Below are 18,445 nucleotides of genomic sequence, written 5' to 3'. Positions count from 1 at the left end.
AGTTTTGGAGATCTTAAAGCCTTCTACACCAAATCCTTAACAAAGAGCATTGAAAATTGCACAAAATATAATTATTGTGGTAGAATTGGACACATGCTCAAGAATTACTGGTTAAACGATATATCAAAGTTGGAATGCACTTACTATTGTGGCAAACTTAGACACCTTGAAGAGAGATGCTACCAAAAAAACAAAGCCAAAGCCAACATTTTTTAAGAAGTCAAAGCCAATATGATTCAAGAACATGTTACTATTGTGGGCAAACTTAGACACCTTGAAGAGAGATGCTACCATTAAGGAAGAGGTAAAATAGAGTAATACAATTTCCATGTTACTTAATTCTATGTCACCAATATTTGAAAATGATTTTGCCTACTTTCAAGTACATGAAGGATCCCACACTTAAAGGCATAGAAATTACCTTGGTTGAAGAAGAAAAAAGAATCAAAGGAAACTCAAGTTTTGGAGATCTTAAAGCCTTCTACACCAAATCCTTAACAAAGAGCATTGAAAATTGCACAAAATATACTTATTGTGGTAGACTTGGGCACAAGCTCAAGGCTTACTGGTTAAACGATAAATCAAAGTTGGAATGCACTTACTATTGTGGCAAACTTAGACACCTTGAAGAGAGATGCTACCAAAAAAACAAAGCCAAAGTCAACATTTTTTAAGAAGCCAAAGCCAATATGATTCAAACCCTCATAGAACATGTTAATCTCACTCACTATGATGATGAATGGATCTTTTAATCTCATTTGGATATCCATGTCATGATCATGTTATGATATGTTTCTTTGTTATAACCCCTAATGGTTTTCCCTTCAAAGTCCACATAGAGCCCAAAAGATGGCCATGTAGAAACCAAGGGAGGATGTTGGAAGTTGTTTCCCAATGGTCATCTCAAATTATGGCTATGGTATGGAAACTATGTAATGATAGTAGTCATGGAAATTAAAGATTAAAGGGGACGTGTGCATGGTTGTCAAAGGTTATGTTGATCTTGAGTTGACATGGGGTTATTAGTGAAAGAGAGAGGTCAAAAGATGTTATATCAAGATGGATGTTACTCGTGGAGTTTCTTGGCAATTATGGAATGTGAAAGGTTTCTTAGAAGATATGGAAGATGAAAAGTTACTTGTACCTTGGTTATTTGAATCCCTTATGCTAATGGACAAAGTGGTGATTTTATGTGATATCTAGTTATTGCCTATGAGCTCCTTGATTAGTGACAAATATTCTATTAAGTCATTAAATTCCTTAATCCTTCTTTTCATTATAGACTCCATTATGGCCATCGAACCATGTTTGGTTGGTTATATGTCTGCATTTCTATCTCAATTAGCCAACGCCTTTGTAGGTGACAATGCATGCAAATATGGCCCGATGTTGATGAATTTTACAAGGATGTATATATGGATCTCTTACACACCCTTGTAAAGTTTCATCACGGTTTTTATTTCACACGACAATCAATGCATGTGGATGACAATGCATGCAAACATGGCCTGATGTTGATGAAATTTTTCAAGGATGTATATATGAATCTCTTTCATACCCTTGCAAAGTTTCATCACCATTTTTATTTCACATGACGATCAAACTTTGCAAGGATATATATATATATATATATATATATGGATCCCTCACACACCCTTGCACAATTGCATCACCATGTTTGTTTGGTCGGTGTGAGGACTATATGGACTATATCCTAATTAGCCATGTGGTCTAAATAAAATGGGATGATGTATAAATATGAGAGAATAATCTATCCCCAGACGGCCTTCTGTTTAGTTTGGTTTACTGCCTTCATCCAAGGGGGAAAAACCATCCAACAATTGAGTACATAAATAGCTCTTAAAAGATTTCCTATCCATGTGAAGGCTACTGATGTAGACACCAGTAAAAAGGTCATGGCACAGTCCATAACACATGCCTCCTTGGCTCACGCATAGTTGCTTCCCCACTATGTATATTCATCATGCTACACACCGGACAAGCCCCATCATGAGTGGCATCAAACTAACACTACACAACATGATACACAGTTGCGCCATTCTCATGCCCCGTTCGAAGACGTCCCAACCGTACAAGAAACAGCAGACATGGCTTCATCTTGGTGCCTATAGAATGTAAAATGAATGTGTTTTCAAGGGATCAAGGCATGCAGTACATAAATAATTGGAACTGCAAAACAACAGAGCGATGATAAAGACTGCAAACCTGCACTAAGGGATGATAAATCCTCCTGATCAAGAGTATAGTCCCCACACCCTCCATTTTGTGTGTGATTACCATTTGCTTTCTTGGCCAAGATACTACAGATATTCTTCACGAAATCATTCAAATCCTGTTAGAAAAAGGACAAGCCAACCCCTTAAAAATCATGGGTTATCATCCCAAAGTTGCACGCTTATTAAACCTTGATTATGAGGAAGTTAAGTCCACCTCAAGAGAAATCTGCATTTTCAACCATGTTGGGCTGCTGGAATACTCATCCTCATCCACTGGCTCGAAAAGAGGCACATCGTGATCAAAAGCTGCAGGCTCAAACTCTTCATCACCATCACTGCCTGCCATGACTGGTGGTATTACAAAAGAATATGCATTCAGAGTGCTAAACCAAAAAATCTGGTGATGAAGGCAGCACCGATCATATGGAAAGCTCTAACTTGCTTGGATTTCGTAGCCTGCTTTAAAAATGTTTGCAAAAACGTTTTTTACGAGACTAATCTGTTTGAGGCTACCTCACCTCTTGCGTTGAGTGGAAGCACATCCCAGTGAGCCTCCTGCGAAGCTGCCTTCGGACTGAATGTCATGGAGCAACTATTATACTCAATTCCAGGGCTTGATTCTGTTCATGTAAGAAATCCTTATGAAATCGACCCTCTTCAGGGCTATGAAAAAAAATAGGTCTGGTGCCGAACTATTATTTGCATCCAGCTGAAACTACACATGATACCTTCTTGGGCTAAGCAAGCAAGGCCGGCAGCCGATAGTCCCAAGTCCTGCAAGCTAAGTGTTCCTGGATATCTAAGTTTAGTCAAGGGATACAATAACCAACCAGATATTGTGCCAATGCAATGGGTTAGATGATAGAAATTCGATTATTAACAACAGGATACAAAGAGCCATATTGTCCAGGGTCCTTTCCTGCTTCTGTGTACAAATTGGCAGGGGTCAAAGACAAAGATTTCTGAGCCTCTGTTAGTGCTGCAATCATTCCTTCGCCTGAATGATCAGAAGGTTTGAGCGCTGCTGCTCCAAAGCTCAAATCGAAGACGGCATCTGTGCTTGGATCATCTGAATCTCTATTAACAAATTCCTCTGCAGGCCGATAGCAAAACATGTAACCCAATACTCTTTACACCTAACTACTTGAAACTTTCATCTGGCACAGAGTTAGCTAGGCCCTTATGATGTTAACGCTAGCTGATTGCATGGCATGTAACCTGAAACCTGCACATGTAAACTCTGGTTGATTGCAGAGCATGTAATCCTACCTGCTTGCACAGAATGTAACCCTACCTGCTTGCAGAGCATGTAACCTAACACATTAACATTGTGAGTTTATCAGAGTCAGTAATTCCTTTCTTTTGAACCCCCGAAAACACCCAAAGCGTGAGTGGTTATTACCTGGAGTGTATCCATATTCTTTGAGGCGGTCTTCAAGAGCGGAGATGCTTGTCTCGTTCTGCTTGTATATTTCCATGCAATGTCCCAGGAGCTCCTGAAAGGATATGGTGTCTGTGGTCATGGCTTCTAGGGTTGCCACTGCCTGGCTTGTGGAGGACACGCGGTCGATGAGAGTGGTGAGCAGGGAGGCCAGATCTGTACACACAAACACGCAGAGAGAGATGAGTTGTGAATGCGTAGTTCGTTGTCCAAAGAGAACCCTGAACCATAACCCTAAAAATAGCAGAGAAGAAGGGATGGGCGGGCACTTGGGGAAGGCAGGGAGGAGGGTCTCTGGTCCACGGCGCTGCGGAGAGTGGCGCAGGAGGCATCGAGGTGGGCGCAGTAGCTGCGGAGCTGCATACAGAAGGCGGAGATGGACGAGCTGCAGTCCTCCATTCTCTCTCTCTCTCTCTCTCTCTCTCTCTCTCTCTCCGCGTTTGAAATGGCGACGTAGCTTGGCCGATCAAGCACACGGTCTTTTCTCCCCTCGGGCGGCTATTTATTTGCAAAAGTTTTTGCTCTATCTATGATCATTTAAAGTAATATGGCACCAAAATTGTTTTTATATTAATTAATTAGTTGAGAGAATAGAATCTTACTATGTAAACCTTACATTGTAACGTAAAAAAATGAGATTATGTGGGGGAAAAAATCGAATTTTGAAGACATCTCCAGATTCTTCTTAACCGCCTCAAAATGCTAATAAAAGGTAAGACTGTGTGCGATGGGCATTTGAGGCTGTGGCCTCCAGTGCCAGAGAGAAAGAGATAGAGAGAGCGTGATCCTGATCGTGATCCGGATCCGAACGATTTTTTTTCCCTACGTTCTGCTTCGTTTTTTTTTCGTTGGGTCTAGGCTGCGTTTCGGTTTTTTTTGACACTTAGGGCCTAAGGTTTTAACCTTAGAGCGAAAACATAAGGGTGCTAATTAATATGTTCTCACTGGGCCCGAATATGGGAGTAATGTGGGACCAAAATTTTGTTACACATTAATTAATTATTTGGTAGGAGGTCTCCAAAGTTTGAGGTGAAAGTTGATTAATTTCTTTTGACAAGGGCTCCAACCTTTGGGGTGAAAGGCGGTGGAATTTTCTGGAGTTTTCGTGAAGGTTATTTTTTCTATGCATGGCATATCGTGGAGATCCTGCCTTCTTTTTTCCTGCTCTGTCTCCCTCTTGCGCGTTGTATCCTCTTCACAACAGCATCTCTCTATCTCTTTGGCACGCGCTGGCTCTGCCTCTCATCTAGAGAGAGCATGCTCTGTCTCTCTCGATGGCTCTCTCTCTCTCTCTCTCTCTCTCTCTCTCTCTCTCTCTCTCTCTCTCTCTCTCGCCCAAGAGAGATTGTTGAGAGGCCTTCTGTTCAACTCTCTCGACTCTCTTTTCTCGATCGTCTTGTCTCTACCCGACTCCACCGTCTCCCTCGTCTCGTGCCTAGCAAAGGTTGGTGGCAGACGTATAAGGTTCAAACCTTAGTTTGAACCTTAATGCATTAATTAATTAATGGGGCTCGTAAGAGCCCCATTAATTAATTAATGCATTAGACCGAATATGGTAGTAGAGATGAATTATGGCACTCAAATTTCAATGTGTTTTGTGTGTTCTCCCACAAGGAATTGGTTCTTTTTTTTTGTTGATTTTTTCATGCACAACCATTCCAAGAATAGACCATTATTCTAATGCACAAGGGCTATTCTATGATGCCCCAAGGCCATTCCAACACGACCTCTAGGGCCATTCTTCTAATGCACAAATACAAATAGGAATGGCACTAGGGAGATTCTTGCATGCTCTAATGCAAGCCCATGTTGGAGTGACCTTGGGCATCTAAGAATGTCCCTAGGTTCTTTCTTCTCATGCACAACAATTGCAATGATGGTCCTAGGGCCATTCTTACATGCCCTAATGACCTAAAGGTCATGTTGAAATGGCCTTGGCACATCTAATAATAGTCCTAGAGTCATTCTCGCATAAACAAGAGGAGAAAGAATGGCCCTAGGCCATTCTTGCTTCACTCCAAGGCCACGTTGGAGTTGTCACGAGGCATTCTTAGTTAGCCTCAAGGCCATGTTGGAGTGTCTTGGGGCATTCAAGAATGGGCCGTTCTTTCCATGTACGACAATTACACGAATAGACTATGTACAACAATCACGACGTTTACACTAAAACTATGAGAGAGATAAACTTGGAAAAATAATTAAACGTGACAGAGATAGACTTGGAAAAATAATTAAACGTGACAATGTAAATGATTAATATTTATGTCGTCAATCATCAAGAAGTACATAGAATCAAAGAAAGCTATAATCAGCTAACGACTCTTCACCAGCATAAATATTGCATAAGGTCTCCACACATATGTAGCCATACTCTGTTGAATTGACATTCTTATCTGATGTACACCAACAAGGGGGTAATTCTGGGTGAAGAGTAAAACATACATTTGGTCTCATGTTTGTGCCTTGATAATTGTTTATATATCCTGCTATATTTCCATACTCTATATCACCAACGATGTACACCCTATCCTCTAGACTATCTACCTTGGGATCCTCTTCAAATGAGTACTTCAAAGCTCTTGGATTCAACTTGCACAACTCCATCCAATCATGGAGATAGTACTTGTCTCCACCATAATGAAGAATAGTCACACCTCTTGGAAGAGAAGAGGAAAAAAAAAGTCCAAGATCTGCTTTTCGTATGGTTGAAGAATGGATCATAAAGGTTACATTATTAATTTCAAACATTTCATCAATTGGAATAGGAAAAATGGATGTTCTAAGAGGATCACGCTCCCTCACATATCGTCGTGCAACACATGGTATAGGGTAGTATGCTTGATTTTCTAGGTCTATACCAAGCACAAGCAGTATAAGTAAAATTAGAAACCTATGCTATAGCTATTCTATACTAGCTTGTGCATTGTACATGGTTGTATGTAGATACGAGTTTACTTTGAACCATTAGTAGACACAAGGGAGACTAGATAGGCACCTGTTGTACATTATAATATCCAACAAGGTATAAGGGGAGTAGATGCCAATCTTCATCGAAGACAAAAAAGTAGAAAAGCATGTCTTGATGGTAACAAAGGTATAAATTGGATCTATGCCATTAAAGAAGAGAATACCTCTCTTCTCATCAATATACGGAGAATAAATTTTCCATGAGGCCACTCTATGCCCATCTATACGTGGAGAGATGAGCATTGACCTATTATGCGCAGGAGTATGCAAGAAAGTGGTGATCAATCAAGCCCATTCTAGAATGTCCCTTGGGCTATTCTAGAATGCCCAAGAGCATCAAGAATGGGCCATTATTACACTTGTTGTGAATGAAAAGAATGGACCTAGGGCCATTCTTGTTGCCATTCTTACACTTGTTGTGCATGACAAGAATGGCCATTCTTTTAGGCCACTCTTGATGAATACTCTTTCAGGCCTTATTTGCCATGAAATAATGGCCCTAGGACCATTCTTGCACCTGAGGCCATTCTAGGATGTCACAGGGCCACTCTTGCATGTTGTTTGAGGCCTGTAAGGCAAGTAGTGGCCATCTCTTGCACCTCATGTGCAAGAGATGGCCATTCTAGGATGTCACAGGGCCACTCTTGCATGTTGTTTGAGGCCTGTAAGGCAAGTAGTGGCCATTTCATGCACCTCATGTGCATGAAAAGAATTGCCCTAGGGCCCTTCTTGGGTCATCTCAAATATGACCATGAGGCCATCGGGTCATGCAAGAATGGGCACGGGGCCATTCAAGGATTCCCCAGAGCCACTCTTACATGTTCTTTGAGGCCTTTATTTGCAATGCAAGGATTGCAAAACAAGAGCTTTATTTGTTGCAATGCAAGGATGGCCTTAGGGGCAGTTCTTAGATGCCCATGAGCATGCAAGAAAGTTGGGGGATCCACCAAGCCCATGTTAGAATGGCCCCAGGGACATTCTTGGATGCCCCATGGCCATTCTAACACAACCGTAAGACCAAAAGAGGATGCAAGAATGGCCTTAGACTTAGAGAATAGCCTGAGATCATGTAAGAATGGCCCACAGGAAATTCTTGCATGCCCTAGGGCAACTCAAAGGGTGCTTTTTGAGGCCCTTATATCAAAATAGTGGCCTTAGTTGCCATGAAAGAATGGCGCTAGGGCCATTCTTGCACATGTTGTGCAAGAATAGAATGGCCATTCTTGGGTGCCCAAGGGCATGCAAGAAAGTTGGGTGACACCAAGGCTAGAATGGCCCCGGCCATTCTTGCATACACATCCTCATCAAGAATGGCCCTAGGGCCATTCTTGGATGGTCCATGGCCATTCCAATACGATTTTAAGGCTTGAAGAGCATGCAAGACTTGAATGATCCTGGGGCCATTCTTGGAAGAATACACTAGAGCATTCCAAGAATGACCCTAGGGCCAATCTTAAGGTTGATGTGCATAAAAGGAATGGCTCTATGACCATTATTAAATCATTATATTATGCATACAAGAGACTGTACATAGCAAAAAAACTTAGCTTTTCATATGTAGTTTGGACCTAGGGCCACTCTATTGTGCATAGAAGATTGTGCATAGAAGAGATAAGAATAACTTCCACAAAATATTTAAATACACACCTTAAGGTAAATGACAAATTTATATTCAATAAAGAAAAAGACATTTACAAAATCAATGCCGCTAGCACATGAGACTCCTTGTAGAAGAAAGCTCTCTTAGCATCTAGTGAACAGTTACACAAATTATTTTCTTTTCTCTGAGCGCATAAGCTTAGAAACCAAACCTGCAGAGTAGAAATTTGTCTCACAGGCAAGGGTTGGGCTTCTTCAGCTGCTTGCAAAATAGATTCTTGGGAGGTAGAAGTAGTAGTTGGTTGTGGGTCCTCAGGGATCTTTGCCCACTGTCTAACACTATAATCCAACTTTGCAAATGCCAAGAGATTGGAATGCATGTCATCACGGTCTTGAGCTCTCTCAACTAGACATATTACCTCTCTTTTTGCCTTTCATGCTTCCTTTGACACAAAGCCATTACTATATGCATCAATCATCATAAGATCTTGCATACATAGACTCTTTATGCACTGATCAATGACCATGGCCTTTTTCAGTTGTAAAAAGACTATGGGGTTCATACTCTTCACTTTATCATACTCTAACGGGTAACATAGTTGCATCTAAGATGGGACGCTAAGCACCAACATAGTTGTCATAGCCTTCATACGTGTTTTCCTTGCTCAAAAAAAGCACACTGAAGAGCTCGATTGCATGGTGCATCATGCACAAAATGTAGAGCACCATAGAACATTCTATGCCATTCAGGAACTTTCTGTAGAGAGCATCTTGCAGATGCACAATATCAACAATCTTTAAAAAGGCAAGGAATGCATATTGTGATTGTGAGACTGCCATGATGCCATTTAACAATTGAGAAAATCTCTCAATGCTCCACTGCATATCTCTTGCACTCCCTTCTGTGCTATCCAAGACACACAATCCAATCGGCATTTGATTTTGATAAAATCGTGCTAAAAAGTATTCGCCTTCCATCTCTAAGCTCACAATGGGAATACGCCATGGAAGATCAGTCACAACCTGCTCTTCCCTATTGACAACAACAATCCCTTTACATCTGATGGTGGAAACTCCAAGTTCGTCTTACCAACCTGCAATCTTGCCTTTATCCATGGCTCACACTTTCGATGAAGCACATGGTAGACACTATCATTACTGTGATAAGTTGAAGCCAGCTTGCCAGTCCTTGCATTTCTTTGAATCATTAACATTGTTGAATTGAAGCAATAGCTGCTCTTGCAAAACCTTATCTTGCTTCAGGAGCATCACTCTATCAACCATGTCAATCTTTTCCTTGTCTGCAACCCCTTCAAGAGCAAGATATCCCCTTTCAAAAGCTCTGTTTGAATAAGCTTGATCACGTCCTCTTCTAAACCACACAAGCATCTGAAATGAGATGGATTAGGCTTTTTTCCCCCAAGTTTGCCATTCTCGACATCTTCTATAATCTTTAGCCAAGTATAGAAGATGTCGTCAGGGCATGTAACCATGTGTGACTGCTTCTGTGCAAAGTAGGCACCCATCGATGATTCGGCACTCGAAGAGAAATTCTGTCATCTCACAAAAAAATGAACAAAACATAAACAACAAGACAATTCCAATTCTAGTACATCAAAAAAGCTATCAAATAAGATTAAAAAACATAAGATACAATGACTTACATCCCAATTTACACGAGAAGGGTGTCCCTTTGGGACTCCAACTGCTGGTCTTGAAGGCTTTTTGTAATGCTCGTACTGGCTTCTCAAGTGCTTTAATATGTCACTATATGGCTGCTTCGTGAATAATGCTTGTGCCTCTAGATTTGCCATCTTGGAGATGGCCACCGTATAAACATCTTTCAACTAGAGTAAGCTCAGATCAAGATTACCCTCTGATACAATTGCCTTTGCTGCATAGATAGAATGCTGGCCATCTATGATCCAATATGTATATTTTAACATCCCCTGCCCTTATATCTTCCTTGGCTAGTGGCTCGTGTATCCCTTCAGAAATCAGCGTGACAAGCATTAGATATGCACATGAACAAGGGTCGTTTGCCTTTCCAACAAACCATCCATAAATTTCCTCTGCTTTGATAATGTCCAATGGGATGTCATAGAGTGTGGCTGGGTGCTACAAAACAATTCTCCACGGGGATTTCATACTCAGTATATAAACCTAGAGGAAAATATTGTGCATAGTGCTCCATCCCTCCTAAAAGGGAATCCTTTGCCTTTTTTCCTTTCTTAACTAGATCTTTTAGGTTAGAAATGGTTAGAGTGGATCCCTTAGTCTCTAAAGTTGTGGCCACCTGTTGTACCTTTGACTTTTTTGATCTTTTTAATGAGACACAAGCCTGGGAAACCGCATCTCTTTGTTACTTTCTTTTGTAGTATCATTGTAAAAGCATCGAATAGCATTTCACAAGTAATGTCGAAGACATTCTCTATAGTTAGGTTCCACTCTCTAGAGAACGTAGAGTCCTCTTGATCAACCCTCATACGATCCCTCCTATATGTAGTGGGAGAGAGTTGATACGTGAGATCCCCACAGGTCTCAACATCAATGCATTTGATTTCTTGATGCAAATCTACCACAGAAACATTGATTACCTTGACATGTCCCTCAAAAGACTCCTTGCTGTCTTCGGTTTGAATGAAGACATTGATCCGATGTAACTTTTTGCCTTGAAGGTCATAGAGATCATCAAGGTACCAATCCTTTGAGTCTCCATTGGCCATGTCAATGCTTGAGGGAAATGAAAGCTTCCTTTTGTTTGAAATCTTTTCCTGTCCAAAAGTGATTTTTGTAAGACAATTTAAGAACAATTCTAACATATTTAAGACAATTTTTGTAAGACAATTTAAGAACAGTTCTAACATATTTACAAAAATAAATAAAGCAACAACACACAAGGGCTTCAACAACAAAAATAAATAAAGCAACAACAAAAAAGATAACTTCATGCATATCACTATAAGGAATGGTCCTAGGTAAATAATAGCATGCCCCAAGAACATTCTTGAATGCTGCTATGGGGCCATTATTAATTTAAAATTAAATGAAAAGAATGACCATAGGGCTATTTTTGAAAGCCTTTGGGGCCAGTTGTGCATGAAAAGAATAGTTCTTACAAGAATGGCCTTGGGGTTATGCAAGAATGGCCCTTGGGCCATTCTTCCAGTTGTACATGAAAAGAATGGCCCTAGGGCCATTCTTGGATACCCAATGTCCATCTTGAAGCCTTGGGGTCATGCAAGAATAGCCCAAGGGCCATTCTTCCACCTGTTGTGTATGAAAAGAGGCCATCCTTGGATGCTCCATGGCCATTCCAAAATGACCTTCCTCATGTTATGCATGGAAAAGAATGGCCCTATGATCATTCTTGGATGCACCCTAGGGCCATTCTTCCTCATGTTATGCATGGAAAAGAATGGCCCTATGACCATTCATGGATGCACCCATGCCCCCATGGCCACTATTTTCGAAAAATTACCTTGAGGCCTTGGGGTCATGCAAGAATGGCCCCACGACCATTCTTCCTCATTTTATGCATGGAAATGAATGCCCCTAGGACAATTCTTGGACGCCTCCACATGGCCACTGTTTCTTGCACTGTGATGCATTTTAAAGTAAAAGGGTGGATATATGAGGCCTTGGGGTCATGTAGGAATGGTCGTTGCACCTGTTGTGCATGAAAAGAATGGCAGGCTACGGCCATTCTTGGATGCCCCATGGCCATCCCAAAAATAACCTTGAGGCCTTGGGGTCATGCAAGAATGGCCCTAGGGCCATTTATCCTCATGTTGTGCTTGGAAAAGAATGGCCCTAGGGCCATTCTTGGATGCACCCATGGCCCCTTGGGGTCATGCAAGAATGGCCCTAGGGCCATTCTTCCACCTGTTGTGTATGAAAGGAGGCCATTATTGGGAGCTGCATGTGCATGGAAAAGAATGGCCCTAGGACCTTTCTTGGATGCACCCATGGCCCCTTGGGGTCATGCCAGAATGGCCCTTGGACCATTCTTGGATGCCTCCATAGCCACTATTTCATGCATTGTGATGCATTTTAAAATACGACGGTGGATATATGAGGCCTTGGGGTCATGTAGGAATGGTCCTTATACCTGTTGTACATGAAAAGAATGGTCGTAGGGAAATTCTTCTACCTGTTGTACATGGAAGGAGGCCATTATTGGGAGCTCCATGGACATTCCAAAATGACCTTGAGGCCTTGGGGTCATGCAAGAATGGCCATTCTTCCTCACGTTATGCATGGAAACGAATGGCCCTTGGGCCATTCTTGGATGCCCCCATTGCCACTATTTCATGCACTGTGATGTATTTCAAAGTAAAACGGTGTATATATGAGGCCTTGGGGTCATGCAAGAATGGCCTTTTTGGGGTTATTCTTCCACCTGTTGTGCATGAAAAGAATGGCCCATGGGCCATTCTTAGATGGCCCATGGCCATCCTAAAAATGACCTTGAGGCCTTGGGGTTATGCAAGAATGGCCCTAGGGCCATTCTTCCTCATGTTCTGCATGGAAAAGAATGGCCCTAGGACCATTCTTGGATGCATCCATGGCCCCTTGGGCCATTCTTGGATGCCCCCATAGCCACTATTTCATGCACTGTGATACATTTTAAAGTAAAACAGTGGATATATGAGGCCTTGGGGTCATGTAGGAATGATTCTTACACCTGTTGTGCATGAAAAGAATAGCCCTAGGGCCATTCTTTCACCTATTGTGCATCGAAAAGAATGGTCCTAGGACCATTCTTGGATGCACCCATGGCCCCTTGGGGTCATGCAAGAATGGTCCTAGGGCCATTCTTCCACCTATTGTGCATGGAAGAAGGCCATTATTGGATGCTCCATGTCCATCCCAAAAATGACCTTGAGGCCTTGGGGTCATGCAAGAATGACCCCACGGCCATTCTTCGTCATGTTATGCATGGAAAAGAATGGCGCTAAGACTATTCTTGGATGCCCCCATGGCCACTACTATTTCATACACTGTGATGCATTTTAAAGTAAAACGGTGGATATATGAAGCCTTGGGGTCATGTAGGAATGGTCCTTGCACCTGTTGTGCATGAAAAGAATGGCCCTAGGGCTAGTCTTGGATGCCCCATGGCTATCCCAAAAATGACCTTGAGGCCTTTGGGTCATGCAAGAATGGCAGTGTGGGTAGTAGTGGATAGATTAACCAAGTTGGTATAATTTATACCAACTAAAAAAGAAGCAAAAACACAAGAATTGGCTAGAATGTTTATACCAACTAAAAAAGAAGTAAAAACACCAAAATTGGCTAGAATGTTTATCCATCATCTATACAGATTGTATGGATTGCTAGCAAATATAGTAAGCGACTGAGATACAAAGTTTACAAACCATTTTTGGAAATAAGTGTTCAAAAAGTTAGACACCAAACTTAGTATGAGTACGTCTGAACATCCACAAAGCAATGGACAGACATAAAGGGTTAATCAAGTCTTAGAAGATATGCTTCGAGCATATGTTAATTATAAGCAAAACAATTGGGATGAGTATCTTCCATTATTAGAATTTGCTTATGATAGTGCTAAACATTCCGCTATCCGGTTTTAGTCCATTCATGCTAATGTATGGATTTCAACCTAGAGAACCCATAGCAGTTGGGTTACAAAAAGAAAAATTATAGAGTGTAAAAGAATTTCTCAAAGACATGCAAGACATACTAAACGTTGTAAAAAGAAGTAATGTTAAAAGAACACAGGATCATTCTATTAGTTATGAGAAAGGTAAAAGAAGACCAATTAATTTTGAGGAAGGTAATTTAGTTTATGTAAAAAATTCTGAAAAGTTATAAAATTTAAAAAGTGGAAAAGTTTCAAAATTAGGTCCAAGGTATTGTGGTCCTTATACAATACTTAAAATTGTAAGTGTAGCTTACAAGGTAGCTTTACCTGAAGGATCCAGAGTACATCCTCTCTTTCATGTTAGTAGACTAAAACACAAGATGGGAAACAATGCCAACGTCAAGAATCAATAGTGGATTTTACAGAACCACCTATTCTTCCACTTGAGCCTAAAAAGATTCTCAAATATCAAGAAAAGAAAACTAGATATTCAGTGTTTAAAGAATGTTTAAAATAAAGTGGAAAGATAGACCAGAAGAAGGATCAACTTGGAAAAGAGTGGCTACATTGAAGAAAAGGTTTCCAGAGTTTGTTTTCGAAGACGAAAACTTTTCTTTCGAGGAGGAAGAAATGTTATGGGACTGACAAGAAACACTAAAAGGTAAGAGTAGGAAAGATTCTTTATATGTAAAAGGTTTGCATATAAATAAGGTTCAAGGGATTTGAAATAGGAAATACCTAAGCAATGGTTAATAGGCATCAAATTTAAAGTAAAATGTGAAGTAAATGGTGCACAATGGAAGCCCAAGGGACAGAGAAGAGGGCGCCCCCTTCTAGGGGTAGTTGAAGAGGCATTGGTTAATGAAAAGGCAATGTTTAGCCAATGAAAGGTCAAGGGGCTGAAGTTGGAAGGTCATGCACCACTTAGGCCCATATAACCATGAGTTTAAGGTCCATTTGGGATATGGTTGGGTGGAGAATCAAAGTACTAGTCTTACAAGTCCTCAATCTTATATTGCAAGGAGCATTACATGCATGCATACACACACACACACACACACACATACGCGCGTACACACACACACACACATGTACGCATGCATGCAAACACATTTGTGTGTGTGTGTGTGTGTGTGTGTATATATATATATATATGTATGTATGTATGTATGTATGTATACATATACACATATCTCTCTCTCTCCCCCCTCTACTCTTTATTTTAAGGTTAGTGGTTCTTCCTTAATTTTTGAGCTTTACATCAATTCTATGGAGATTTTCACTTTTATTGTATATTTATTTTGTTTTATCAATCCTATTTGTTTATAAACTTTATGGAGTTTTCTAGCACTCTAACTCATATATCTAACTTTTTTGAGTTTTCTAGCACTCTAATTCATACATATTTCAGAAAATAATAATCTATACTCTGGTTCTAATTGTAGTTGTTTGGGATGTATTACTATTTTCTAAAACACACACACTCGGGCTACACACAAAACACACACACCCATGGCACACACATATACACACATGCGCGAATGTTTTATATTTACAGATGTGTTTTTAAATACACACACCCATGGACACACACATATACACACGTGTGAATGTTTTATATTTATAGATATGTTTTCAAATTGTATCCTATTTTCATAAATGCCAATTCTATGATTTCACTAACCTTAATTGTTAATGGATATAAATCCTTTTTTTTCAAACTTCCCCCTACACTTTGTGAGAATTTCCCAAAAATTTCTATTTGAAGACATTAAGGATCACTAAAATTCATTGAAGTTAGTGGCTACTAAACCTATTGTTTTGTTTTAAAACCTCATACTCGAGAGTCCACCTACACCTACAATAATTCACCTAGCCTTTCCATTTGAAGAGAGAGGGTCACGAAGATGAAAAATACCAAGGTTGCTCTCCCACGGAAGGGAGGGTCTCCTTAGTAATTGGTTGGGCAATCACGTGAAATGAACTAAAATGCCCTTGAAACACATAGCATGCAGCAAACACATCTTATTGGGTGGCTATTTTTTTAAGTAAGTTTTCATCCTTAGTAATTGGTTGGGCAATCACGTGAAATGAATTAAAATGCCCTTGAAACACATAGCATGTAGCAAACACATCTTATTGGTTTTTTTTTAATAAATATTTTCATCCTCTTCTCAGAAATTGCGTTTAATGAAGCATTTAATTCTTGTAGCAACTGGTTAATGATCAAACTAGGTTATTAGACGGAAAATCACACAAAATGAGCCAAATTGCACTTGAAATGTACTTAAATAAGCCTAATTGCACTTGAAATGTACTTAAATGCATTGTGAGAAAAGCATTTACTCAATGCTCCACCCTCATGTTGTTTCACGAGTGACGGATGTGCTCTATTTTATAAGGCCCACTTTATGAGGAAGTAGCCATTGTGGTGAGTACCATGGCACGTGACAATTCCCAATTTAGACACTGGATGAGGGCCAAGTATGGCTAGATGGTTAGGAGATGGCTTGTGTAGACTTGGCACTTTGCCAAGTAGGATGTATGCTTGTGCGGGTTACATGATCACATTAGTGAGTAGTCTAGTCAACTGCAACACATGAGAATGTTCTCCAGATCATGTGAGCTTTGCAAGAGAAAGCTGGGAGAATACTTCCTTTCTTTACTATTTGGAGTCAGAATGCATGTTATAGTTTTGAGAAGAGAAAAGTGTTCAGGATAGATAACCCACGTGTTGAGGCAATGTTTAAACCACTTGCAAGAATGTCAAAAGCCTTTCAATGTGATCCAGGGAGGACAATTCGTATTGAAGACTCTCCATATAAAGCTTGTGTTGCTCTCTCTAATAATTGCATCTTTCCAAACAAGTTTGATTTAGATAAGAAAGATGACAATGTCCTCATGGGAGAGCTACTACCATACTTAATGCTTCTTGATGATGCAGAAGGTATATGTATTGTCATTGAAAATAATCGATACGGTCAGCTCCCAATATCGAATGGCCATGATTTATATAACCTTGTTGTGATGTTATTGACAAATGGCAGGAGTATAATGTGATTTGGTCACAAACAAGGTTCAACACTGGTAAACTTCATCTTGCAAGTCAATTACAAGACTCTTCTAAGGTGAAGGACACAGGTGGAAAGAGAGGTGATAAAGGAGAATCAATTGGTGCAAGAAGCATGCAAAGCCTTAGTGGTAGCTTGTCTCACATCATGGGAGATGAGATAAAGGATATTCTAATTAAAGAAGGTCCTCAAATTTCAAGCATGAAGCCATCAAAATTGATTTCTCTAGCTAAAAGATTGGGTTGCAAAGGAGGGAGTAACTTGAGGTCTCAGTTGGCAAAGGAATTAATCAATAAATTGCTAAACAATCATGGTCTTCTAAATATTAGTAAGTAGAGCAAAGGTATTATCCTATCTAGAATTTCTCAATATATTACAGATATATTCAGAAACTATGTACTGTAACATTCTAACTTTCATCATGACCTTTTGTGTGCAGGTTTTTCTAGGTTGTAGAATTTCCAAAAGATCTATTCATGTAATGCAATGGATCAAGAACTTTAAATCAAGATATAACTTGGAAGTTTAGAAATATTCACAATGATGTACATTTTATTCTCTTGATGAATCTATTCAAGTTTTGTGGAGATATCTCTATTCTCTTGATGTACATGTTTATTCTCTTTATTTAAGTTTTGATAGATTATTTCAGTCTTTAGGGTCTTGAACTTTGTTGCATTTTTTCTAGTGGTAGCCTATAGTGGGAGTGCATCCTTTTCTAAGGAGGCTCCTTTATTCAATTTTTCTTATATTTTGTTAGACAATTTCTTCATCAGAGTGCACCCTCTTGAGGCTTGTTCACAACATAAAGTTTATATACCACTTGTGTTTCTTATAATGTAACTAAAGACCGTTCTACAATCTATTATTTAGTATCTTCTATTTTGTCCTTCTATAATTTAAAGCCCCTCGCTCAAGGTTTGATTAACACCTTGTACTAATAGCTTTGCACAAGGAGTTTTGAATGGCCCTAGGACCATTCTATAACATGCACCTAGGGCCATTATTTTATGGTAAATAAGGCCACTGTTTTCCCTTGAAGATCTCAAAGAGCATACATGAGTGGCCATGGGACATCTTCATGCACAACAAGAGCAAGAATGTCTAGGCCATTCTTGCATGACCCCAAGTCGTCAAGGTCATGTTGGAGATGGCCATGGGGCATCCAAGAATGGACCTCGGTCCATTCTAGCATTAGCTTGGTGGATCACCCAACTTTCATGCATCCTTCTAGGCATTGAAGAATGGCCCTAAGGACATTCTTGGATCATCCAACTTTCTTGCATTCTCCTCTCAGGAGTACCAAAGAATGGGCTTAGGGCCATTCTTTTCTAAGAATGGCCATGGGGTCTTTCTTTTTCATGGCAAATAAGGCCCTTGTTTAGCCTTAAAGGCCTCAAAGAGAGTTCAATAGTGGCCTTGGGGCATCCAAGAATGGCCCTAGGGCCATTCTTTTCATGCAGAACAAGTGCAAGAATGGCCCTAGGGTCATTTTTGCATGACCACAAGTCTTCAAGTCCTT

The 18,445-nt window shown here is 40.2% G+C and overlaps 1 protein-coding gene across 1 annotated transcript; it reads right to left on the bottom strand.

The window, feature by feature from the left end:
- Positions 1-1,770: 1,770 nt before the first annotated feature.
- On the bottom strand, positions 1,771-4,136 carry LOC147612944 (uncharacterized). The gene is made up of 8 exons (XM_086782011.1): positions 3,948-4,136; positions 3,640-3,834; positions 3,129-3,330; positions 2,966-3,036; positions 2,756-2,857; positions 2,452-2,585; positions 2,227-2,353; positions 1,771-2,126 (listed from the first exon to the last, which is right to left on the bottom strand). Exons 1-8 carry the CDS (start codon positions 4,075-4,077, stop codon positions 2,032-2,034), a joined length of 1,056 nt encoding a protein of 351 aa, XP_086638137.1. The 5' UTR covers positions 4,078-4,136; the 3' UTR covers positions 1,771-2,031.
- Positions 4,137-18,445: the final 14,309 nt, after the last annotated feature.

Source organism: Cibotium barometz, chromosome 44, assembly GCF_041138505.1.
Source record: "Cibotium barometz isolate CiBa-2024 chromosome 44, ASM4113850v1, whole genome shotgun sequence".
NCBI lineage: Eukaryota > Viridiplantae > Streptophyta > Polypodiopsida > Cyatheales > Cibotiaceae > Cibotium > Cibotium barometz.
This window is presented reverse-complemented; position numbering and strand designations above follow the sequence as displayed.